The sequence below is a fragment of the Sorghum bicolor genome, chromosome 7 (genome assembly GCF_000003195.3).
Source record: "Sorghum bicolor cultivar BTx623 chromosome 7, Sorghum_bicolor_NCBIv3, whole genome shotgun sequence".
NCBI lineage: Eukaryota > Viridiplantae > Streptophyta > Magnoliopsida > Poales > Poaceae > Sorghum > Sorghum bicolor.
This window is the reverse complement of record NC_012876.2, coordinates 49,507,647-49,526,585: the sequence shown is the minus strand read 5'-3', so window position 1 is coordinate 49,526,585 and position 18,939 is coordinate 49,507,647. Positions and strand designations below refer to the sequence as shown.

The 18,939-nt window shown below is 43.4% G+C and overlaps 2 protein-coding genes across 4 annotated transcripts; both read left to right on the top strand.

The window, feature by feature from the left end:
• Window positions 2,623–6,076, top strand: LOC110437414. 3 transcript variants are annotated; one of them, XM_021465900.1, is made up of 3 exons: window positions 2,623–3,812; window positions 3,910–3,976; window positions 5,595–6,076. In XM_021465900.1, the coding sequence occupies exons 1-3, from the start codon at window positions 2,845–2,847 to the stop codon at window positions 5,625–5,627; spliced, it is 1,068 nt and encodes a 355-aa protein (XP_021321575.1). In that variant the 5' UTR covers window positions 2,623–2,844; the 3' UTR covers window positions 5,628–6,076. The 3 variants fall into 3 exon arrangements, with proteins under 3 accessions (XP_021321575.1, XP_021321576.1, XP_021321574.1); XM_021465901.1 differs by having other exon boundaries at window positions 2,623–3,817; XM_021465899.1 differs by having other exon boundaries at window positions 2,623–3,976.
• Window positions 10,761–18,732, top strand: LOC8071050 (UDP-glucose 4-epimerase 2). Its single transcript, XM_002445384.2, has 9 exons — window positions 10,761–11,198; window positions 13,417–13,466; window positions 13,591–13,726; window positions 15,585–15,686; window positions 15,770–15,997; window positions 16,757–16,838; window positions 17,633–17,715; window positions 17,854–17,945; window positions 18,024–18,732. The coding sequence occupies exons 1-9, from the start codon at window positions 10,983–10,985 to the stop codon at window positions 18,304–18,306; spliced, it is 1,272 nt and encodes a 423-aa protein (XP_002445429.1). The 5' UTR covers window positions 10,761–10,982; the 3' UTR covers window positions 18,307–18,732.

Here is an 18,939-nt window from a genome sequence, read left to right as displayed (position 1 = left end):
GCATACTTGACATCCTTGTGAGCCTAAGCAAACACCTTGCACTCATCTCTTTCATAGATTAACCATCTTTGAGAGATTGGGAGTGATTCCAAGTGTATTTGCTTGAGTGATTGCATCTAGTGGCATTTGGAGATCGATTTGGTTGCGTTTCTCTTGTTACTCTTGGTGGTTGCCGCCACCTAGACGACTTCGAGCAGCGGAGGAGGATTGGCACGAGTTGGTGATTGTTTGTGGCCATCTCTCGCTGATTGTGAGGGGTTTTGTACCTTCTCCGACGGACAACCAAAAGGTAACTCTAGTAAATTGCTTGTGTCATTGAGTTGCCTCACTTGTGGGTCGATTCTTGTGGTGTCCTAGTGAGGATGAGGTTTGTGCTATACCTCTTAGCCGCCGAACCACCAAGTGTTGGTTGACACAACGGGGACGTACCATGCCGGCAAGCATATGAACCTCGGGAGAAAAATTGGTGCCTCAATTGTACTTGATTGGCATTCTCCCAGTGCTTGATTGTTCATATATGGGTGATTGGTTCATCCTCTATGCGGTGGAATAAAGATCAAATCCTCTCTTTTAAATTCCCGCAAACTAGAGTAGCCTACTTACTTATATAGAAACTTTAGTTAGCTCTCTAGTGTAAGTAGAGACATAGTTCTTGTGTGCCTAGCGATTATAGCAACTAGAATTGGTGGTTAGATGGCTTGCAAACACCCCATTAGAGCTAGAGCAAAAAAGCTTCGCTTTGTTATTTACTAACCTCTTGCTCTAGTGAGTTTGTAAAATTTTTAAATAGGCTATTCACCTCCTCTAGCCATATTAGGACCTTTCACTTGTTCAGATGAAAAAATTGGGGGCATGGCACCCAATCCTACTCCTTGTGCTGGCCTTGACATCACTCCTGCTCCTTGCGGTGGGGATGAACTACGAGCAGTAGGTGATGAAGACGATGCAGCAGGGGCTGGCACAGGGGAAGATGTTGGTGGAGCCGGAGTGAGGAAGAAGATAGAGGGGCCAGCGGCTCCGAGATGAAACTCGCCGATGACGGAGAAAATGAATAAGCCAGATGGGCCGGCGGTAGAGGAGAGAACGTCATCTTCATTCCAAGGCGGCTGCCTCCATGCTCTTTCCCTCCTTTGCCTCGCCGCCTAGAGCTACGACTGGCATCCATGGAGCTGGATCTTGCGGGCAGGGTGGGATGGGGAACGAGAAGAAGACGCCGCAAGGAAGGAGATGATGGCACACGTAGGGGAGGAGGAAGAAGAAATCGCACATGAGAGGGAGGAATTGCATGCGCGACCGGGGAATCAGGCGCGAGGGCGACTTGGAGCACAGGATCGGTGGATGAAACTCTCCCCCCTCAATGCGGGTGTCGTGCGGTTACCCAGATGTTGGAAACAGAGCTCGTGAGTGTCGTAGCCATGGAACAAACTTATTCTCTCTCCTCCCATTTCATGCAAAAATTCCTTTTATATTGATATGTCATCCTAATTAATGTGCATGATACTCCCATGATATCCCCATTGAGACTGGTCTTAGGACGACTTGGAAGCTTCATTCGTTGGATTCTTCTGTTAAGAGGCAGCATTGGAATTCGAGACCACATGATACTGATCCTCGTTTTGTGGGAAGAAGCCTCGCCGATTCCCATGATTAGGATTATATCAAACCTTAAAACCAAATGCTAAACAAGAACAAAATACTGCCATATTAATTTTATAGCTTTCGAGGTGCCATGTAGTTTGGACTTTGGGCGTGTCTAGAGTTGGCCACCTTGCAACTGACAATTCTTCTAACGGCGACAAAAGCAATGGGGATGGAGAACGCAATGACAACACCAAGCAGAGGAAATGGTTAGAACTCAGGAGAGAGCTCCAAACAAAGATGATGAGGTGTGGCATGCTGCCCACATCCAAATCCACCTGAAGTCCCACTCCACCTATGAGCGTGTGCATGCATATCCAATGCGAAAGAGAATTCCTTCGTTTTTACCACTAAAAAAGCTATATCAATTTCTTCATTGTTATTGTTTCCTTTGTTGTCATTCTGCTAATTTTGTAGTACTACCTAACGACGTCAAGACCTGTGGCCACACACCAACATTCCCGTTAAGACTGTCTCTAACAAAAAATCTATATGGACACCCAAACCTAAAATGGATAGCATGGGACCTAAAATCAGCCTCCACCCGAATATTTATATGGGAGACCCATTTTAGATTGCCTGAGAGACAAAACCCAAATATGAGTATCCTCTATCTTGGAAACCCATTTACAGAAAAGATTATCTTTTGGATCTTATTGTTGGAGAAGATGTTGAATGGGTATTGAATTTTTTACCTATAACACTACCTAAATGTTGAATGAGTCTTGTATTTTGTATTTTGGTTGTTATTATTAAGATAAGCTTACACGTGATGTGGTTCCACGTGCCATCCCCTATTTATCACCGACTCCACTCTGCCGTTGCTCTGGCTGAAGTGAGAGGATCTTGTTCTTTGTTCTGTGTCACGGCTCTTTTATGGAACTGATCGCTGGTGCCATAATTGAAAAATAATGATCGTTGATTTATCGTGCCTAAAAAAACGCAAAGACAAGCGCCGCGCCCGCCCCCCCCCCCCCCCCCCCACACACACACTGGCGCAGGCGGCTAGGGTTTCACACCAGCCGAGCAGTCTCCATCCTGAGCCAGCACGCTCGCGGCCACCATGGAACCCCTGCCTGGTAATCCTGTCGCTGCCATGCGCAGCATCTGAACTTCCTTTGCCGTCTTCGGTCCCCCCCACCCCCCCCCCCCCACCCCACCCACCCACCCACCCACCGAACGCCATTGGAGGCGGCGAGACGCGAGATGACGCGCGGCCGCCACCGCCGCCCTGCCGCGCTGGCGACCTTACCAGACGACGACGACGACATCCTCTCCGAGATCCTCCTCCGCCTACCGCCGCGGCCCTCCTCGCTCCCTCGCGCCTCGCTCGTCTGCAAGCGCTGGCGTCGCCTCATCACTGATCCCCACTTCCGCCGCCGCTTCCGCTCCCGCCACCCGAATCCCCCCCTTCTCGGCTTCTTCGACGAATTTGTAGACTTTACTTTCTTCAAATCCGTAATGGACCTGCCAGATCGCATCCCACCCAGGCACTTCTGTCCGCCGATCGTTGATGAGAAGGGTGGCTGTGACCGTAAACATTGGAGAAACTTCGGATGTCGCCATGGCCGCGTGCTCCTCTACAACCGGAAGCAGAAGGAGGTAGTTGTGTGGGATCCCCCAACAGGAGACCACCGCCAGGTTGCCGTTCCGCCAGAGTTTGATAACGAAGAGAGGATGATCTGGAACGGTGCAGTACTCTGCGCTGCTGCCAGCGACCACAGCCACGTCCACGGCGGTTTCTGCTCTTGCCCCTTCAAGGTGGCCGTGGTTGGTGTCACCCTCAATCACACACAAGTGTTTGCCTCCATCTACTCATCACAAACAGGCAAATGGAGCAATCTCGTCTCAGCAGCTGTTCCGTTTGTGGTTTATTATGTTGCTCGTCCTGGCGTCCTGGTTGGCAATGCCTTGTATTGGATGCCTCTTGGTCATGGCTATGGCATTGCTGAGTTTGATTTGGACACACATACTCTAGCGTTGGTTGAGTGTTCTTCTGGTGCAAAAGATTTAAAGGGCCGTTCTCGAATCTTGCTAGCACAAAATGGTGTCCTGTGCCTAGCCATTCTGTCAGGCCACAGCCTCCAAATGTGGGAGAGGAAGGTTTGTTCTGAAGGTGTTGCCAGCTGGGTGCTGAGGAAGTCTGATAAGCTGCAGAAGATTCTTGGGCGGAGGTCTAGTATGTTTATACTTGGTTATTCTGATGATATCAATGTGATTTCACTATGGATTGATGGCAGTTCCTACTTTCTACAACTCAACTCCCTGCAGTTCACAAAACTTTGGGAAACAGATATCATCTCCAAAAATCATCCCTATGCAAGTATATATGGTTCAGGTAACTGCTTGTCTATATTTCCTTAAAATAAAAAGAATCCAATTTGTTCACAGTACTTAGTTGTCATGTTTCTTCTCTTTTAATGTATACTATCAGCTTACCACTATGTCACTATTAATTTTATCATTGAGTCATTGCTATATTCACCAATGCCCAATGGTGAGCCGTTTCTATGTTATGTGGGGAGAATTCGATTATTTATCATATGCATAACAGTAAACGATGGGAGCATGATCATTGGCAAGTTTACTCAATGGTTAGTTGAAAAGTTTCTCTTTTTTACGTATGTACACAAATTCATGTATATCTTGCTATGTTACATATCTACTATGCGTAGTGGTAATAATGAGAGGATTCAACTTTGGAGAATAAGAGTGTGTTTAGTTTGGAGAAAGTGGGATGGGACAGTCCCATCCCAGTTTTTATGGATGCGATGATCTCGGTCATGTTTGGTTGAGATGGATGGGACCGTTCCTATCTTGTGCTTGGTTTGGGGATCTAAAAGTGGGACCATGCATCTGATGGTGGAACCCACCTGTTAGTCCCTCTTTCTTTGTTTTCTTCTTTCTCCAATTGCTCACGCCTGCAGTCCACGGCTCACATGGCTGGCGGCTGCACTCTGGTGGTGGTGGCTACGCCTGCTCGTCTGCAGCTCTGCCCTTGCTATCAGAAGCCAGAGCCCACCTTCCCTCCATCCTCGCCTTCGCACTGGCGTCTGGCATCCACTCGTCTACCCTCGGCTTGGCTTGCAATGCTTGCTTGACTGCTCTAATACTGGTTGTATTCATTCATCAAGTGAAGCACAAATATAATGATTCTCTTGTATGGACATATTTGCATTGAAGAAAGGTTACAGTTAAAAATAGGGAATATACCAGTTTTTGGTTGGACTCTTTGCTTATGAAAAACCTTTGGAGACATTATTTCCAGATTTTGCTAGAGAATAAAGAGTTAAGTGAAGTCAAAAAGGGTGAAATTGTGGTAACTTTTAGGAGATGGCTGATTGACAATTTAAGGGATACTTGGGAGTTGGGAGCATATTTGGGCGAAAGTATTGAATTTAAGTTGCAGGAAAATTCTAATTTAATATCATGGAAGTTGGAAAAAAATATCGAGGTTCTCTGTGAAGTCAATGTATACAATGCAATAACTAGTAGTGATGTTGGTCCAAATCATAAGAAGAACTGGAGAGGAAAGGTACTTGCAAAAATCAAAATTTTTTATGTGGCTAATGATGAATGGAGCTATTCTAATCTAACCAAAGATAACCTTCTTAAGAGAAAATGTAAAGGAAGTCCTATCTGATACTTTTTTTTTTTTTGATATGGAGGAAAATATTCAACATTTGTTCTTTGGATGTCCTATAGCTAAGATAATTTGGGCTGTTATAGTCAAAGGTATTGGGGCCAATAATATACCTAAGAATTTAGATGAGCGTTGGAAGTGGTGTGACATATCACATATGGCTGCCCCTGGGTAAAATTTCATATTTGGGGGATTGCAGCAATATGCTGGGCTATTTGGAAGTCCAGGAATAAAGTTTGTTTCGAAAATAAGCAAATCAAGAATCCACTAGAGATTATTTGTTATAGCTGTGCTCTAATTAAATATTGGACAGGTTTGTATGCTGAAATGGACAAGGAAGAGCTGATTGAGGGTGTTAACACCATGCTGAGAGTGGCAGAAAGTCTGCTGGTGGCACGACGCGGGACTGAAGGTGGTGCCAAGCAACTGACAGATGAAGAACACTAGGAGAAGAATGATATGTCGGAATGAAGAAACACTGAGAGCTTGACAGGGGGGGTTGGGTCGTATGTTTGAGCTTGTGCTGATGTTTGTTTGCTCTTGGGTTTAGTCTGTTTCAGATACTTGTATGCTGCCTTGTCAGATTGGGGATTTTTTGGGTTGCAGTCTGGACTCTTGAGTCAGAGCTGTAGACTGTAACCGGTTCTGGGGTATTTTACTGGTAGCTTTCCTTTTCTCCCCTGTTACAAACTCATGTATTTCCGTTGGCTTTCGACGATCTCTGTAGACGTTACCAGTTGAGACTTGAATAGATTTATGCAATATTGCAGTGGCATTTAGAGTTTAGGTTGCTTATGTGTTCCGAGCACATTTGAGCCGAAGTTCCCTGAAGACTTTTTCTTTGAAAAGCCCTGTTAAGACTTAAGTTCTCCTGAGGCCGGACTCCGGAGGATACGAAAGCCCCACGCTCTCGAGTGTCGACTCTCGACCTTACTACTGCCTTCTCTTGTTTTACTGTTTGGTCGGGCTGTATCAAGATTGTTTATTACTTCTTTCATTCTAAGAGGAATGCAATTTTAGCTTCAAACAATTTCAATCTTAATAAATCTATAAAATACTAAATTTATAATACTAAATAATTATTATTAGATTAAATATGAAACACATTTCCATAACAAACGTATTTGAGACATGGATGAAAAAATTATTTTCTATCACATTCGTAGCCAAGTAGTAATCCTAGCTGTGCCTACTGTCGGTGGGCGTAGTTTCGCCTCTCCTCGAAGGGATTGCATATGCAGCTATGGGCATGTTTGGTTGCCTGGTCTATATTCATGGACCTGGCTCGCCTTAGCCAGCATGAGGACATGCGACGAGCATGTTTGGTTAGGTGGCTATCTTCTAACCTGGTCTCAGGAAGTCACTTTTAGACTGTTTGGTTACCTGTTTTGAACCCCGAAGCCAGGCTACAGTTAGCTACCGACCAGCCTTTGGCCTGGCTCCAGAAAAACGAGTTGGGGATCCGTTTTCTAGGAGCCTGGCTTGGCCAGCTCTCGGTCTTCATCCCATCACCTCATCCAGTGACCTTCGCCTGCTTCTCGCCGGTGGTAATCTGTTGCTCCTCGTCGGTAGTGTTCCCTACTCGTTCTGCGTCGGTGGTGGGTCCCCTGCTCGTCCCCGCCACTCGTCGTCTTCCACTGCTGCAGATCCAGCCATGGCAACCATGGAGGCCCAGCCGGAGTCTGGAGCGGTGGCCGCCGTGGAGGACCTGAGCCTTCCTCCGCAGCAGATCCGGCCTGATGCGACCTGATAGCCACCTCAGCCGGTATGAGCACTAGCCCAACAAGAAGGTGCAGCTAGAACGACATGCTCGTCCAGATGCTTCTCGCCTAGGAGCACTAGCAAAGATTCATTCCTCTCGACCGCTATGGAACGACTACATTCATTTTTGTTTTGCCTGGTACTATAATTTTGACAAGCATAGGATTTGTTTGTCTCGGCCGCCGACATCATCCGTTCCTCTCTTCTTTGTTTGTTTTACGGTGTTGATCCATGGCTTGCTCCCTCTGTTCTCTCAGCTCGTCTCAAAGGTGTTTGACGAATTGCTTGAAAGGTGGTGAAGTTACCTGATTAAAGAAGAGGTGATTCTATCCAAGCCAAACTAACCAACCAAACAAACTAGTTGCTAGCTAGGCTTAATAGTGTAGACAATCAAACAAACCTATCTTAACTTGCTAGAGCCAGTCCTAGGCTAGCCTGGCTTATTTTCTAGCCAGGCTACCAGGAAGCCAGGTAACCAAACAGACCCGATCTATTTGGTTCCTTGCATGCAGGTAGTCTGATTCGGAAGAGATGTTATTTGGTTACCCACATGAGTATAAATCATGTAACATGAATATGTCAAAATAAATACTAAAATATTAATTATGTATTATATTATGTCATAATAAGATTTAATTTACTTTATACAATCTTAATTTATCTAAAAATCACTTGATATTCACTAATTATATGCTAATGACATCATTAGCTACACTAATCTTGCACAGCGCGAGCCTGGCTCGCTGGATGCGACCAATTCTTGTGTTCTTCTTGAGCCTGGCTTAGAGGGCTCTTTTGCATGCGATGAGCCTGGCTCGGCGATGTACACGGGCAACCAAACATGATGAAGCTGCATGCGGCGAGCCTGGCGGAGGGCATGCAGACAACCAAACGCCCCCTATATCGCCGGGACAAGCAGGAGTGTAAATCTTGAAGCATTGAATATGTCGGTTTTACGTTTATCCCTCTTCTACCATAGCCTACCCTTTGTTGTAGGGAGCGCCTCTCATGCATGTAACCTTTGTTGTATGCTAATTTCTTCTTTTTATTAATCAAAGCCGGATAAGTGGATCTTAAAAAAAATACCATAGCCTAACCACGGTGGTATTGAAAATGGGAGGCATCAGAATTAGGACGAGTTGGAAGCTTCGCTCGTTTGATTCTTCTGCCAAGAGGCAGCAAGCATTGGAATTGGAGGCCACATGATACTGATCCTCGGTTTGTATGAATGCCAGAAGCCACGCCGATTCCCATAATTATATCAAACCTTAAACCAAATGCTAAACAAGTACAAAGACTCTACCTAATCTATTTTATAGCGTTTTCCAAGTGCCATGTGGCTTGGACTTTGGACGTGGCCGGCTTGCAATTGGCAATTGTAACGGCGACAGAAGCATGGGGATGGGGGAAACGGTCAGGAGAGAAGCTCCTTGCAGAGTCACAGACAAGGATGGTGAGGTGTGACAGGCTGCCCACTCTCAAATCCAGGCCTTATTTAGATGCCGAATCTTTTTGAATTTCGCTATTGTAGCATTTTTGTTTGTTTGTGGCAAATATTGTCTAATTATAGAGTAACTACGGTCAAAAAATTCGTCTCATGATTTACAGGCAAACTATGTAATTAGTTTTGTTTTCATCTATATTTAGTGCTTTATGCATATGCTGCAAAATTCGATGTGACGAGGAATCTTGAAAACTTTTTGAATTTCGATGCGAACTCATCAAGGCGCTGAAGTCTCACTCCACACCACATGTGACCGGTTGTAGTACGTTTGGCCTTTTTTGGTTTAGTGCTTCCAAGTTACTAACACCCTGAGACCCTCTTGACCACTTATTTATAGAAGGGAAAAGGAATTATAGGAAATATTCTTTTGGGATATGCCCTTCTTTTTGTAACGTGTGTACGTGCATGCATGTCAAATGCGAAAATGAGGCATGGATGGATGGATTGTCACCGCTGTTCTTTTTCTTTTTTTTTGGTGGGGGTGGGGGGCGCTATAGAAGAGGTTCAATCATTCATGTTTTGGGTCCATTGTTTGTCCCCCACCCCACCATGTGAATAGAAGCAACAAATTAACGTCTATCGTGTCTGCAGGCAGCACGCAGGTGACACTGATTGGGGAAGACGCATGGGCAGCACAGTTCATGCTCTTGTTTTGGTTGGCATATCAGCAGTAGCACAAAAGATGACTCGCTGGGACACCGTGGTTGAAGTAAAAAGCTTGCACGAGGGCAGGGGCATCTAGGGCCTTTTTAGTTCACCCCAAAAACCAAAAAGTTTTCAAGATTTTCCATCACATCGAATTTTACGGCACATGCATAAAGCATTAAATATAGATAAAAACAAAAACTAATTACACAGCTTAGCTGTAAATCGCGAGACAAATCTTTTAATCCTAGTTAATATATGATTGGATAATATTTGCACAAATAAACACAAGTATTACAGTACCAAAATCCGAAATCTTTTCGGAACTAAACGACCTTGTTTAGTTCACCCCGAAATTCAAAAAGTTTTCAATATTACCTGTCACATCGAATCTTGCGGCACATGCATGAAGCATTAAATATACACGAAAACAAAAACTAATCACACAGTTTGACTGTAAATCACGAGATGAATCTTTTGAGCCTAGTTAGTCCATAATTAGATAATATTTGTCAAATAAAAACGAAAGTGCTACAATACCAAAATCCGAAATAATTTCGGAACTAAACAAGGCCTAGCTATCAAATCTTTTTTCACTCACACCGACGTTCACGGGAGACGGAGACTGGGCCTTATTTAGTTCTAAAAAATTTTGCAAAATAGAAATAGTAGCACTTTCGTTTGTATTTGACAAATATTGTCTAATCATGAACTAACTAGGCTCAAAAGATTCGTCTCGTCAATTTCGACCAAACTGTGCAATTAGTTTTTATTTTCGTCTATATTTAATACTCCATGCATGCGTTTAAAGATTTGATGTGATGGAAAATCTGAAAAATTTTGTAAATTTTTTTGAAAACTAAACAAGGCCTTTACCGATCGAGATGCGTGAGGACTCGCTGCTTCTCCTTTGGCCTTTAGGTGAAGCAGCCGCGTCTTGCAACACCGTTGCCGGAACGTGCTTTAGCATCTTCCTAAATATACTAATCAAATCAATTCCATGGCTGGGAAGTCGCCCCTGTACAATACTCACTAGCTTCCATACAGTACGTTGCGTTTGTCCTCCAGCTTGGCATCCATGCCATGCCATTGTAGGGCGCACACGCCAGAATGCGGTCCGGAGCCCCGTCCCGAAGCAAAACATCCATTTCCAGCGACGCGGAGCGCGACCCGCGAGATAGTGGTGGCCGGCCACCAAGGCCTTGTTTTAGTTTCGAAAAGTAAAAAATTTTCGGTACTCTAGCATTTTCATTTGTTTGTGACAAATATTATTCAATCATAGACTAACTAGAATCAAAAGATTCGTCTCTTGATTTACAGCTAAACTGTATAATTAGTTTTTGTTTTCGTCTATAATTAATATTTCATACATGTGCTACAAGATTCGATGTGACGAGAAATCTTGAAAATTTTTTTGGCCCAAGCCCGCGCGGCACGACCGACAACCTGTCGTCCGGCCTGCACCCGCTGCAGCGCGGGCCCCGCCCGTCACCCCGGCCCCCCCGCACCGGCGCCGCCCCAGCTGCACGCAACTCAAGCGCGCAGCGCATAAACTTGGTCGCTCCCTCCCCCCACGCGTGGTCAGTCGTCACCCTTCTTCGCTTCCACTCCTCCCCACCATTCCGAAGCTTCCACGCCTTTCCGCCTGCTGCTCCTCCAGGCTCCGTCCGGTCAGATCCGCGCCCCCTCGCGCTCTGGTCGAGGAGGAGGCCGGAGGCCGGTGCCGCGTGCGTGGGTAGCTTCGGCGGGCGGGGAGAGAGGTAGCAGCAGCAGCAGCAGCAGCCAGGTGCCATGGCGGTGGAGAAGACGCTGCCCGGCGCGAATGCCGGGAGGACCGTGCTCGTCACGGGCGGGGCGGGCTACATCGGCAGCCACGCCGTGCTGCAGCTCCTCCTCGCGGGATTCCGCGCCGTCGTCGTCGACAACCTCAACAACTCCTCTGAGCTCGCCGTCCGACGCGTCGCCGCGCTCGCGGGGGACCACTCGCGCAACCTCTCCTTCCACAAGGTCACGACGAGGCCCCACTCATTCCTAGCCTTCTTCTTATTCTTCCCCGTGGATCTCTCTCTCTCTCTCTCTCCCGTTGGCCGTTCCCGCGCAATGTGACGCCCCTCCTCCCCTAGATCTCCGCGGTGTCGTCGTCGGCCTAAATTGGCTGCGCCGCAGGGGATGCGGTCCCGCCGTGTTTTTTTTTTTCTTTTTCGGGATTATATTATTTCACCCACTGCCAGATTATTAGCTATAACAATGCTGAGGTCCTGATTTGGCAGGCGTCTCTTGTGCTGCTTTTGGTGCCGTGTCGGTATACAATCTGATTCCCTTTGGCTTTTGGTGTTTCAAGTATAGCTGCTCACTGCTGTGGTTAGTTTTGGGGAATCAATTGCGACATTGTCACATTTCGTGTAATTAAACAAAATTTGGTTCACATGGATTACTCATGATTGGACTTTCATTTAGTGCTGCACTACAGTATTGGATTACTCATGCTTTGGTTGTTTTGTTAGGAGATTTCACAATTTGATTCTGCATTCCGAGTTATTTTTTTTTTAAAATGATGGTGTGCGTTTACTGATCTATGGTAAAGTTGTTTCCATTTTATTTACTACAAGTAGGAAGCAATGCTTCTAGTTAACCTTGTCTTAGAGATTGCCAATTGTTGATGGTGGTTAATGTGAATTTAATGGAAACTAAAAATGATGATTACTGATAGTAAGGATTTTCATAACATGGTGTTGCCTGATTGCCTGAGACCATAATGGTGAGATTTCTACTTAAAGGCATTTTTGCTGTAAAATCCATCACTTGAATGTGAGCATCCGTGGTCTGTTACTTGTAAGCCATAGGATGCTCAGATCTGTTTTCTTGGCGTTCTATTTAAGTAGCTTTAGCTCCATCTGTCATAGCTTGCAGTTAAGTGCAGAGGGTGGTTGAAGACTAATGATTCAGCTCTGCAAATGTCCAGTTGGCAGCATTGCATGTTAGTAGCTTTGAATTATTTGGCCAGCTCATTCAGTTGATCCTTGCCTGGATTGTTAGGTTTGTACAATTGGCATTAGTTTGGGGGTGGGTTGTGGTTGATCCACCCACGATGGGACTGTGGGAGTTGTTGGCTAAATTTTTTTTTTGACTTATGTCTGCATTAAGTGACACTATGTGATTATGTTTCTTGGCTTTTCGTGTTCTGCTGGTTATGGACAAGGGTTTGCCTACCTATTTTTAGAAATCTGAATAAGTAAAATTTGGAAGGAGGCTGTGTGCTGTGTTCGTCAACACAACAATTCAGACCTAAACAACTATAAAGAGGGATGCAAATGAGATTTTAGTTATTCAAATATTTCACAATTTTTTGGAGGATCTGTTCATGTTACAACACATTAAATTATCTCATGCTTCCTGAGGATCTGGTCTAATAGAAGAACCTGTGCTTTAGCAACCAACCTAATGTAAAGTTTGTCAATACTAGCGCAAAATCAGTGATTCTAATTTGTAATAACTAAGTGTCACAAGTAGAGATTTGTTCCTTATTACTTTGAGGTGCTTTTACTTTAAGATCTAGAACTACCTTTTTGATGTACGGAAACAGTTTCCATATCTAGAACTTCCTTGTGCCATTCCCCATATTCACAAAGTTACTATTGGATGTATGTGTGCATCTGTTGCCCTGTAAAACTGCATCTGTTCACCAGTTTATGCTTGGAGTTTTCTGAATTCTATTTTATTTGGATGTTCCTAGTCTTTAATACGTTTCTATCACAGCGTTTTGCAAAGTGAGTATTTTATGGTGCATTGTGTGATTTTGCAGTTTTGCTAAATTTTTATTTGAAATAGAGCCTGGATTGCTTGGAGGATGAACAACATTTTATTTTCATCCTGAGCAACCTACTTCAGTGTTTTGTTTGTTAAATCTAGGGTGTCCATGCCTGTCCATAGTAAAGTATGCTTGCTTACTTTAGAAATTCACATGAGCACTCCTGTTGTTAACTATTAACCTAGTAATGAGTAAGGGTCAGTAATACGTTGCTTTTTAACGCATTGGCCACTTCATTTCAGCTCTGATGCAGTGTAGTTACTGCTCAGTATTTAGCTGCTTTGATTGATTTTTCATGCAGGCAGAACGTACCCTCCTCTGATGTTGTTCACTTGTTACAAGATGGCGTATGGTGTTTTGCCATTTTACTACATAAATATTCAAACTCTAACATTACAGCCTTATTTGATTCTGCAGATTGATCTCCGTGACAAGGGAACGCTGGAAATGGTTTTTGCTTCTACAAGGTAGAATTACCAGCTGTTCTTCTGTACTGGCTTTGTTGAATTTTCAGATCATTATGAATTCCTTTTTCCTTTATGCAAATTTGCATCTAGCGTCTTTTTTATTATTAGACAATTTGCCCTTCAGATTTGATGCTGTTGTCCACTTTGCTGGATTGAAAGCTGTGGGTGAAAGTGTACAGAAGCCATTACTTTATTATGACAACAACGTCATTGGCACGATAAATCTTCTAGAAGTTATGTCTGCTCATGGTTGCAAGAAGGTATCCATCTTTATTTTCCCACTAACTTCCACTGGAGTCAGCACTTCAAGTTGCTACTATATGTCTTTCCTGAATTTGTCTGCAGTTGTATGCTAGGTTATTACTTTGATTTAACTATAGGATTGCTTATTAGGTCATTTTGTTGACTTATGTCTTATTCTGTTGCACCCTGTGCATCAAGAATTAACTACTTGAGTTTGTATAAGTGATCTTCACATGCTATTATTGGGCTATCATTGTTTTAATTGTTCGTGATCTTCATGTTAGGTATTACATATTTCCATTGTGTGGAAGCTTTTCAGTTGCTAGTGCATCTTAGTAGCTCATGTTATTACTGAGGTGTCATCTGTGTTCTAGTTAACTGTAGTTACTCTGAATGCATGGTGGACAGATGCCAGTGTGTGCATTTCTTTGGACCCATTGGGCATAGGACTTTTTTTTTTTCTTTTATTCAAGGTGAACATAGACTGGATGGTTCTGGTTAGAAGGGAATGCACGATGGTGTCCCTAAACTTTCCCCATATTCCCATCTCATCTGTGTCCATGAACTCTCAAAGTGATCATATAGGTCCTCCAACTTTCAAGTGGTTCAAAGTATAAATTCGGTTTCATGACTGGACCTATAGTGAGCTTTGAATGAACCACTTGAGAAGTTGAAGGGCCCAGATGAACAATTTGAGAGTTCATGGACCTAGATGATAAATGCAGAAAAAAAATTTAAGGACCCAGGGTGCATTTTGCTCTTCTGGTTACTTCCCGTTGTGCAATAAAATCTCTCGGCATTTCTAGCTGAGCTAGTTTGTTTGTTATTCTAATCTAGTTGGTAAATTGATCACTGGATGCGGAATGCGATCAATTAATAGTCACCCTACTTGCACCATCTAACGTCGTCCTTCTTCCTCGCCTCACCTTCCACTCTGCCTCCCTCTTGACGTGTGACCATGACCCACCCTGAGCCATTACGGGTGTGTTTGGTTTGAGATTTGGGGTTTGGGGATTTTGGTGGCCCTGTGAAGTTTTGGGTTGGGATTTGGGGTTTGGGGATTTTGGTGGCCACTGGTTGTAGAGGTATGGTTGGGGAGGTTGTCCACCCAGCAGTGGTGGTGGATTGTGGGCGGGCCAGCAAGGCGGCAGGGGCACTGACCAGTGACCACTGCAGTGGTGATGGATGACGGTTCGAGGTTTGGGGATTTTGGTGGCTCTAATTGTAGAGAGGTGGTTGGGGAGTATTGAGTTGCATGCACCGACCAGTTCAACCCAAAAGCTTAAGCTGATAGGGAGAGGTGGGCAATTCACTTATATTCCAACACTCCCCCTCACGTGGAGGCTCCCTCAGGCCTCAGACGTGGAATAGGAGCGAGCAACAATTATTTTATTTAATTGTGCTAACCAGGATTCAAACTCGAGACCTCTGGCTTTGATACCATATTGAGTTGCATGCACCGACCAATTCAACCCAAAAGCTTAAGCTGATAGGGAGAGGTGGGCAATTCACTTATATTGCAACAGGGAGGAAGACTGGCAGCTGTGTGGGTGGTGAAGAAGACTTCTCCGTTTTATCAGTTTCCTTCTGTCTGCTTTGATACTAGTTGGATGGTGAAGATCTCCAGGACGTGGGAACCCCTGGGCACAGTTTTTGCTTTGATCATATTTAATGGTGTCAATATTGGTGCATATGCCTACACAATATCTGCTTCCCCTTTTAATAATATTGATTAATTGCATTATTAACTGTATAATTATTTGCATTTTTTCTTTAAGACATGTTTGATTAGTAATGCTATGGATTGGCAAATTGATTTGTCATACCAGACTGACACTGACATATTATATCTCCTTTTGTTTTAAAATGTTTTAGTTGGTGTTCTCATCATCAGCTGCAGTTTATGGATCTCCCAGAAACTCACCTTGCACAGAAGAGTTTCCTCTGACTCCAAACAATCCATATGGCAAAACAAAGGTCTGCTGCCTCTTTTTCAATGCAAAAACCTTCTGAAGTTTGTTGGCTCTCCAAGATGACTGAAAATTTTCAAATGGTTGCAGCTTGTTGTTGAGGATATTTGCCGTGATATCTACCGTTCAGATCCTGAATGGAAGATCATTTTACTTAGGTACTTCAATCCAGTTGGTGCTCATCCTAGTGGATATCTTGGTGAGGACCCACGAGGAATTCCCAACAATCTTATGCCCTATGTTCAGCAAGTTGCGGTTGGTAGGAGGCCAGCTCTGACAGTTTTAGGAAATGACTATGCGACAAGAGATGGAACTGGGGTAATTCTGTTGCATATGATATGCTCAATTATGTTTTTTTTTGTATACCATTCAAATTGATTAATCTGATGCATTTGAAGGTGGATATTCCGAATAAAACAGTAGTCAATTTTCTGTCAGAACCTAACAATCTGTGGTCGGTATAGAAGTACTAATAAGAGTTCTAAAAACTGAGCAAAGTCATTCCTGCCTTAAAAAACTTGACTAGGTCTGTGTTTATACAACTTGCTGCCTAATGCATTGATCCACCTTCTCGTTGAAGTTGATCTTCAACTACACAGATGAAGATTTCCTATAATTTACTTTTTTTCCTGTAGATTACTATGTTGCATAGTTTTCACCTTTTTCTTTCTCTTCTTTGGCACCTTGCTGTTTATATCTCTCTATATTTTTTCCTCTGCATTTTGTATCATTGCTATCTGACTCTCTTTTATACCACAGTAGGGGAATTCTTGTACTGTATTTCCCTTATAAGAAGATTAATTCATTGCTTTGACATTTCTTTGTAAGCCACAAGCTTAACTTGAATTCTGGATATAACCATCTGGCTGAAAATTTGGAAGATTCTTACACTAGAACTTATGATACCCATGTGCTTCTTACTTCAGTCAATTTAGTTTTACATTGCATATAGTTAATGATTTTGGATCAGATATTTAGGCATATCATTGTGACATCTGCGGTTCACATGCATGAGGAAATCATCCCATCTTTAATCAGACTATCTTCTCATCTTTAATCAGACTGTTGTTTTTACAGGTCCGAGATTACATCCATGTTGTTGACCTTGCTGATGGACATATTGCTGCATTACAGAAGCTTTTTGAGAACTCTAGCATAGGTGAACACTTTGACATTAAATGATCGTTGAATTTCTTTCCATCATTTACTGTATACTTTAAAAAAACTAATTAGACCAACCTAGGATAAACTAAGGTGGCATTTATTATATTATAAGAAGAAAATAGGCTCCCAAATTCGCCTCCATGAGGACTTGAACCTGGGTGACTTGGGGTATACATCAACACCCTCGACAACCGAGCTAGTTTCAGCTTCCTTTGTATAGTTGTATACTTATTTGAATGCAGTAACATTTCTGTTAGGCCTTGTTTAGTTCCGAAAAAATTTTGGATTTCGGCACTGTAGCATTTTCGTTTTTATTTGACAAATATTATCCAATCATGGACTAACTAAGCTTAAAAGATTCATCTCGTGATTTACAGACAAACTGTGCAATTAGTTTTTATTTTCGTCTATATCTAATGCTGCATGCATGTGCTTCAATATTTGATGTGACGGGAAATCTTGAAAAGTTTTTGGTTTTCAGGGTGAACTAAACAAGGCCTTAGTTGTATTTTCTTTAGATTCACAAATTTTATTTTGTTTTCCTAGGTTTTTTAACACAAAATGCAGGCTTGTACAAGGCACAGAAATACATACTGTTTGGATAAATATACTTTTTACAGCATGCATAACAGATATGCTCATTTTATGTAATTTGCATTTGTTCACTAAAATCAAACATTTGGGATACATGGGTATCTGTCCATATTTTCTATTTCCCTCGTGTGAGGTGCTTGATTCAGTTGTGTTTATACTTTTGAATCTTGTTTTAAAATTTGATACTATTTGCAGGGTGTGAAGCATACAACCTTGGAACCGGAAGAGGTACATCTGTGCTGGAGATTGTTAAAGCGTTCGAGAAGGCTTCTGGGAAGGTATACAAGATAAACAAATTTAGGCCTTGCATGATTATTAGCATTTTGCAATGCAGCTTACTTGGGTTTACTGCCTTGATAAGCTTTCGTTTATGCTCACATGTGATTTATAAGGACATATTTTTTGCTACCCTGTAGAAAATCCCTCTGATTTTTGGTGAAAGACGCCCTGGTGATGCAGAGATTCTCTTTTCAGAGACTACTAAAGCAGAGAGGGAGCTTAACTGGAAGTAAGTCATATAACAAGACATAATATGCTTATCATGAGAAAATGGCTTTATTATATGATCAACGTTGTCTTCCTCTAGAGCAAAATATGGTATTGAAGAGATGTGTCGCGACCAATGGAACTGGGCCAGCAAGAACCCTTATGGCTATGGATCGCTTGACTCTACCAAGCAGAATGGCCACCAAACAAATGGATCTGCTGACTCCTCCAAGCAGAATGGCCACCACACAAATGGTTCAACTGACTCACCCAAGCGGAATGACCACTATGCCTATGGGTCCGCCGACTCACCCAAGCGGAATGGGCACTATGTTTATGGATCATCAGACTTCAAGCAGAATGGTAATGGTCACCTGCGCTGAGCAGAGCTGTTTGACCTGTGAGCTCCCTGTACATTCGGTCGCGATGTGAGCTCCCTGTAAGGTCTATCGTGAACCCACTATCCGAGATTGATGTGGATCATTGGGTTGACAGGTCATACAGTATAGAGTCGTTGGCAGCGGAATTCCAGTTTGCTGTGGGTAAAGCCTATCTTCTGCGTTGTTTATTTTTCCCTTCTTGCAATTATGGTGTAGGAATGTGGTCATAGTGTATCAGCTGATTCTATTCTTTCCCTGCTAATTGAACTGTATTACGCTTCATCAAGTTTGGCTGATTACTGTTTAACGGGGAAAACTTGCACCTGTGTATGATTATTTATTTGTACATGTACTATGCTATGTATGTATGAAAGGGAGAACTAGCCTCGCCCGCGATAGCCCTGATGAATTTAGCCGCAATTGCTCCCAGATCAGACTGTTGTTTCATGTGAATGTACATATGATGCCGCTGCAAACTTTGAGCAGACAAAAGTCGCCCTTTTTTTTAGGGAACAATTATTAAATGTTCGCTTCCCAAATGCGTTGGTCTTGCTCTGAAGGATTATTACGTTTTGGAGCCATCGTGCCTTGCATGCTAACCTTGCATTCTGTAACGGTTTGACGTGAAACACATTT

Coding starts and splice junctions, on each gene's coding strand:
- LOC110437414 (XM_021465899.1), top strand. CDS start 2,845: ATGACGCGCGGCCGCCACCGCCGCCCTGCCGCGCTGGCGACCTTACCA. Junction 3,977..5,594: donor TGCAAGTATATATGGTTCAG/GTAACTGCTTGT, acceptor AATATTGGACAG/GTTTGTATGCTGAAATGGAC.
- LOC8071050 (XM_002445384.2), top strand. CDS start 10,983: ATGGCGGTGGAGAAGACGCTGCCCGGCGCGAATGCCGGGAGGACCGTG. Junction 13,727..15,584: donor CTGCTCATGGTTGCAAGAAG/GTATCCATCTTT, acceptor AAAATGTTTTAG/TTGGTGTTCTCATCATCAGC. Junction 15,998..16,756: donor CGACAAGAGATGGAACTGGG/GTAATTCTGTTG, acceptor TTGTTTTTACAG/GTCCGAGATTACATCCATGT.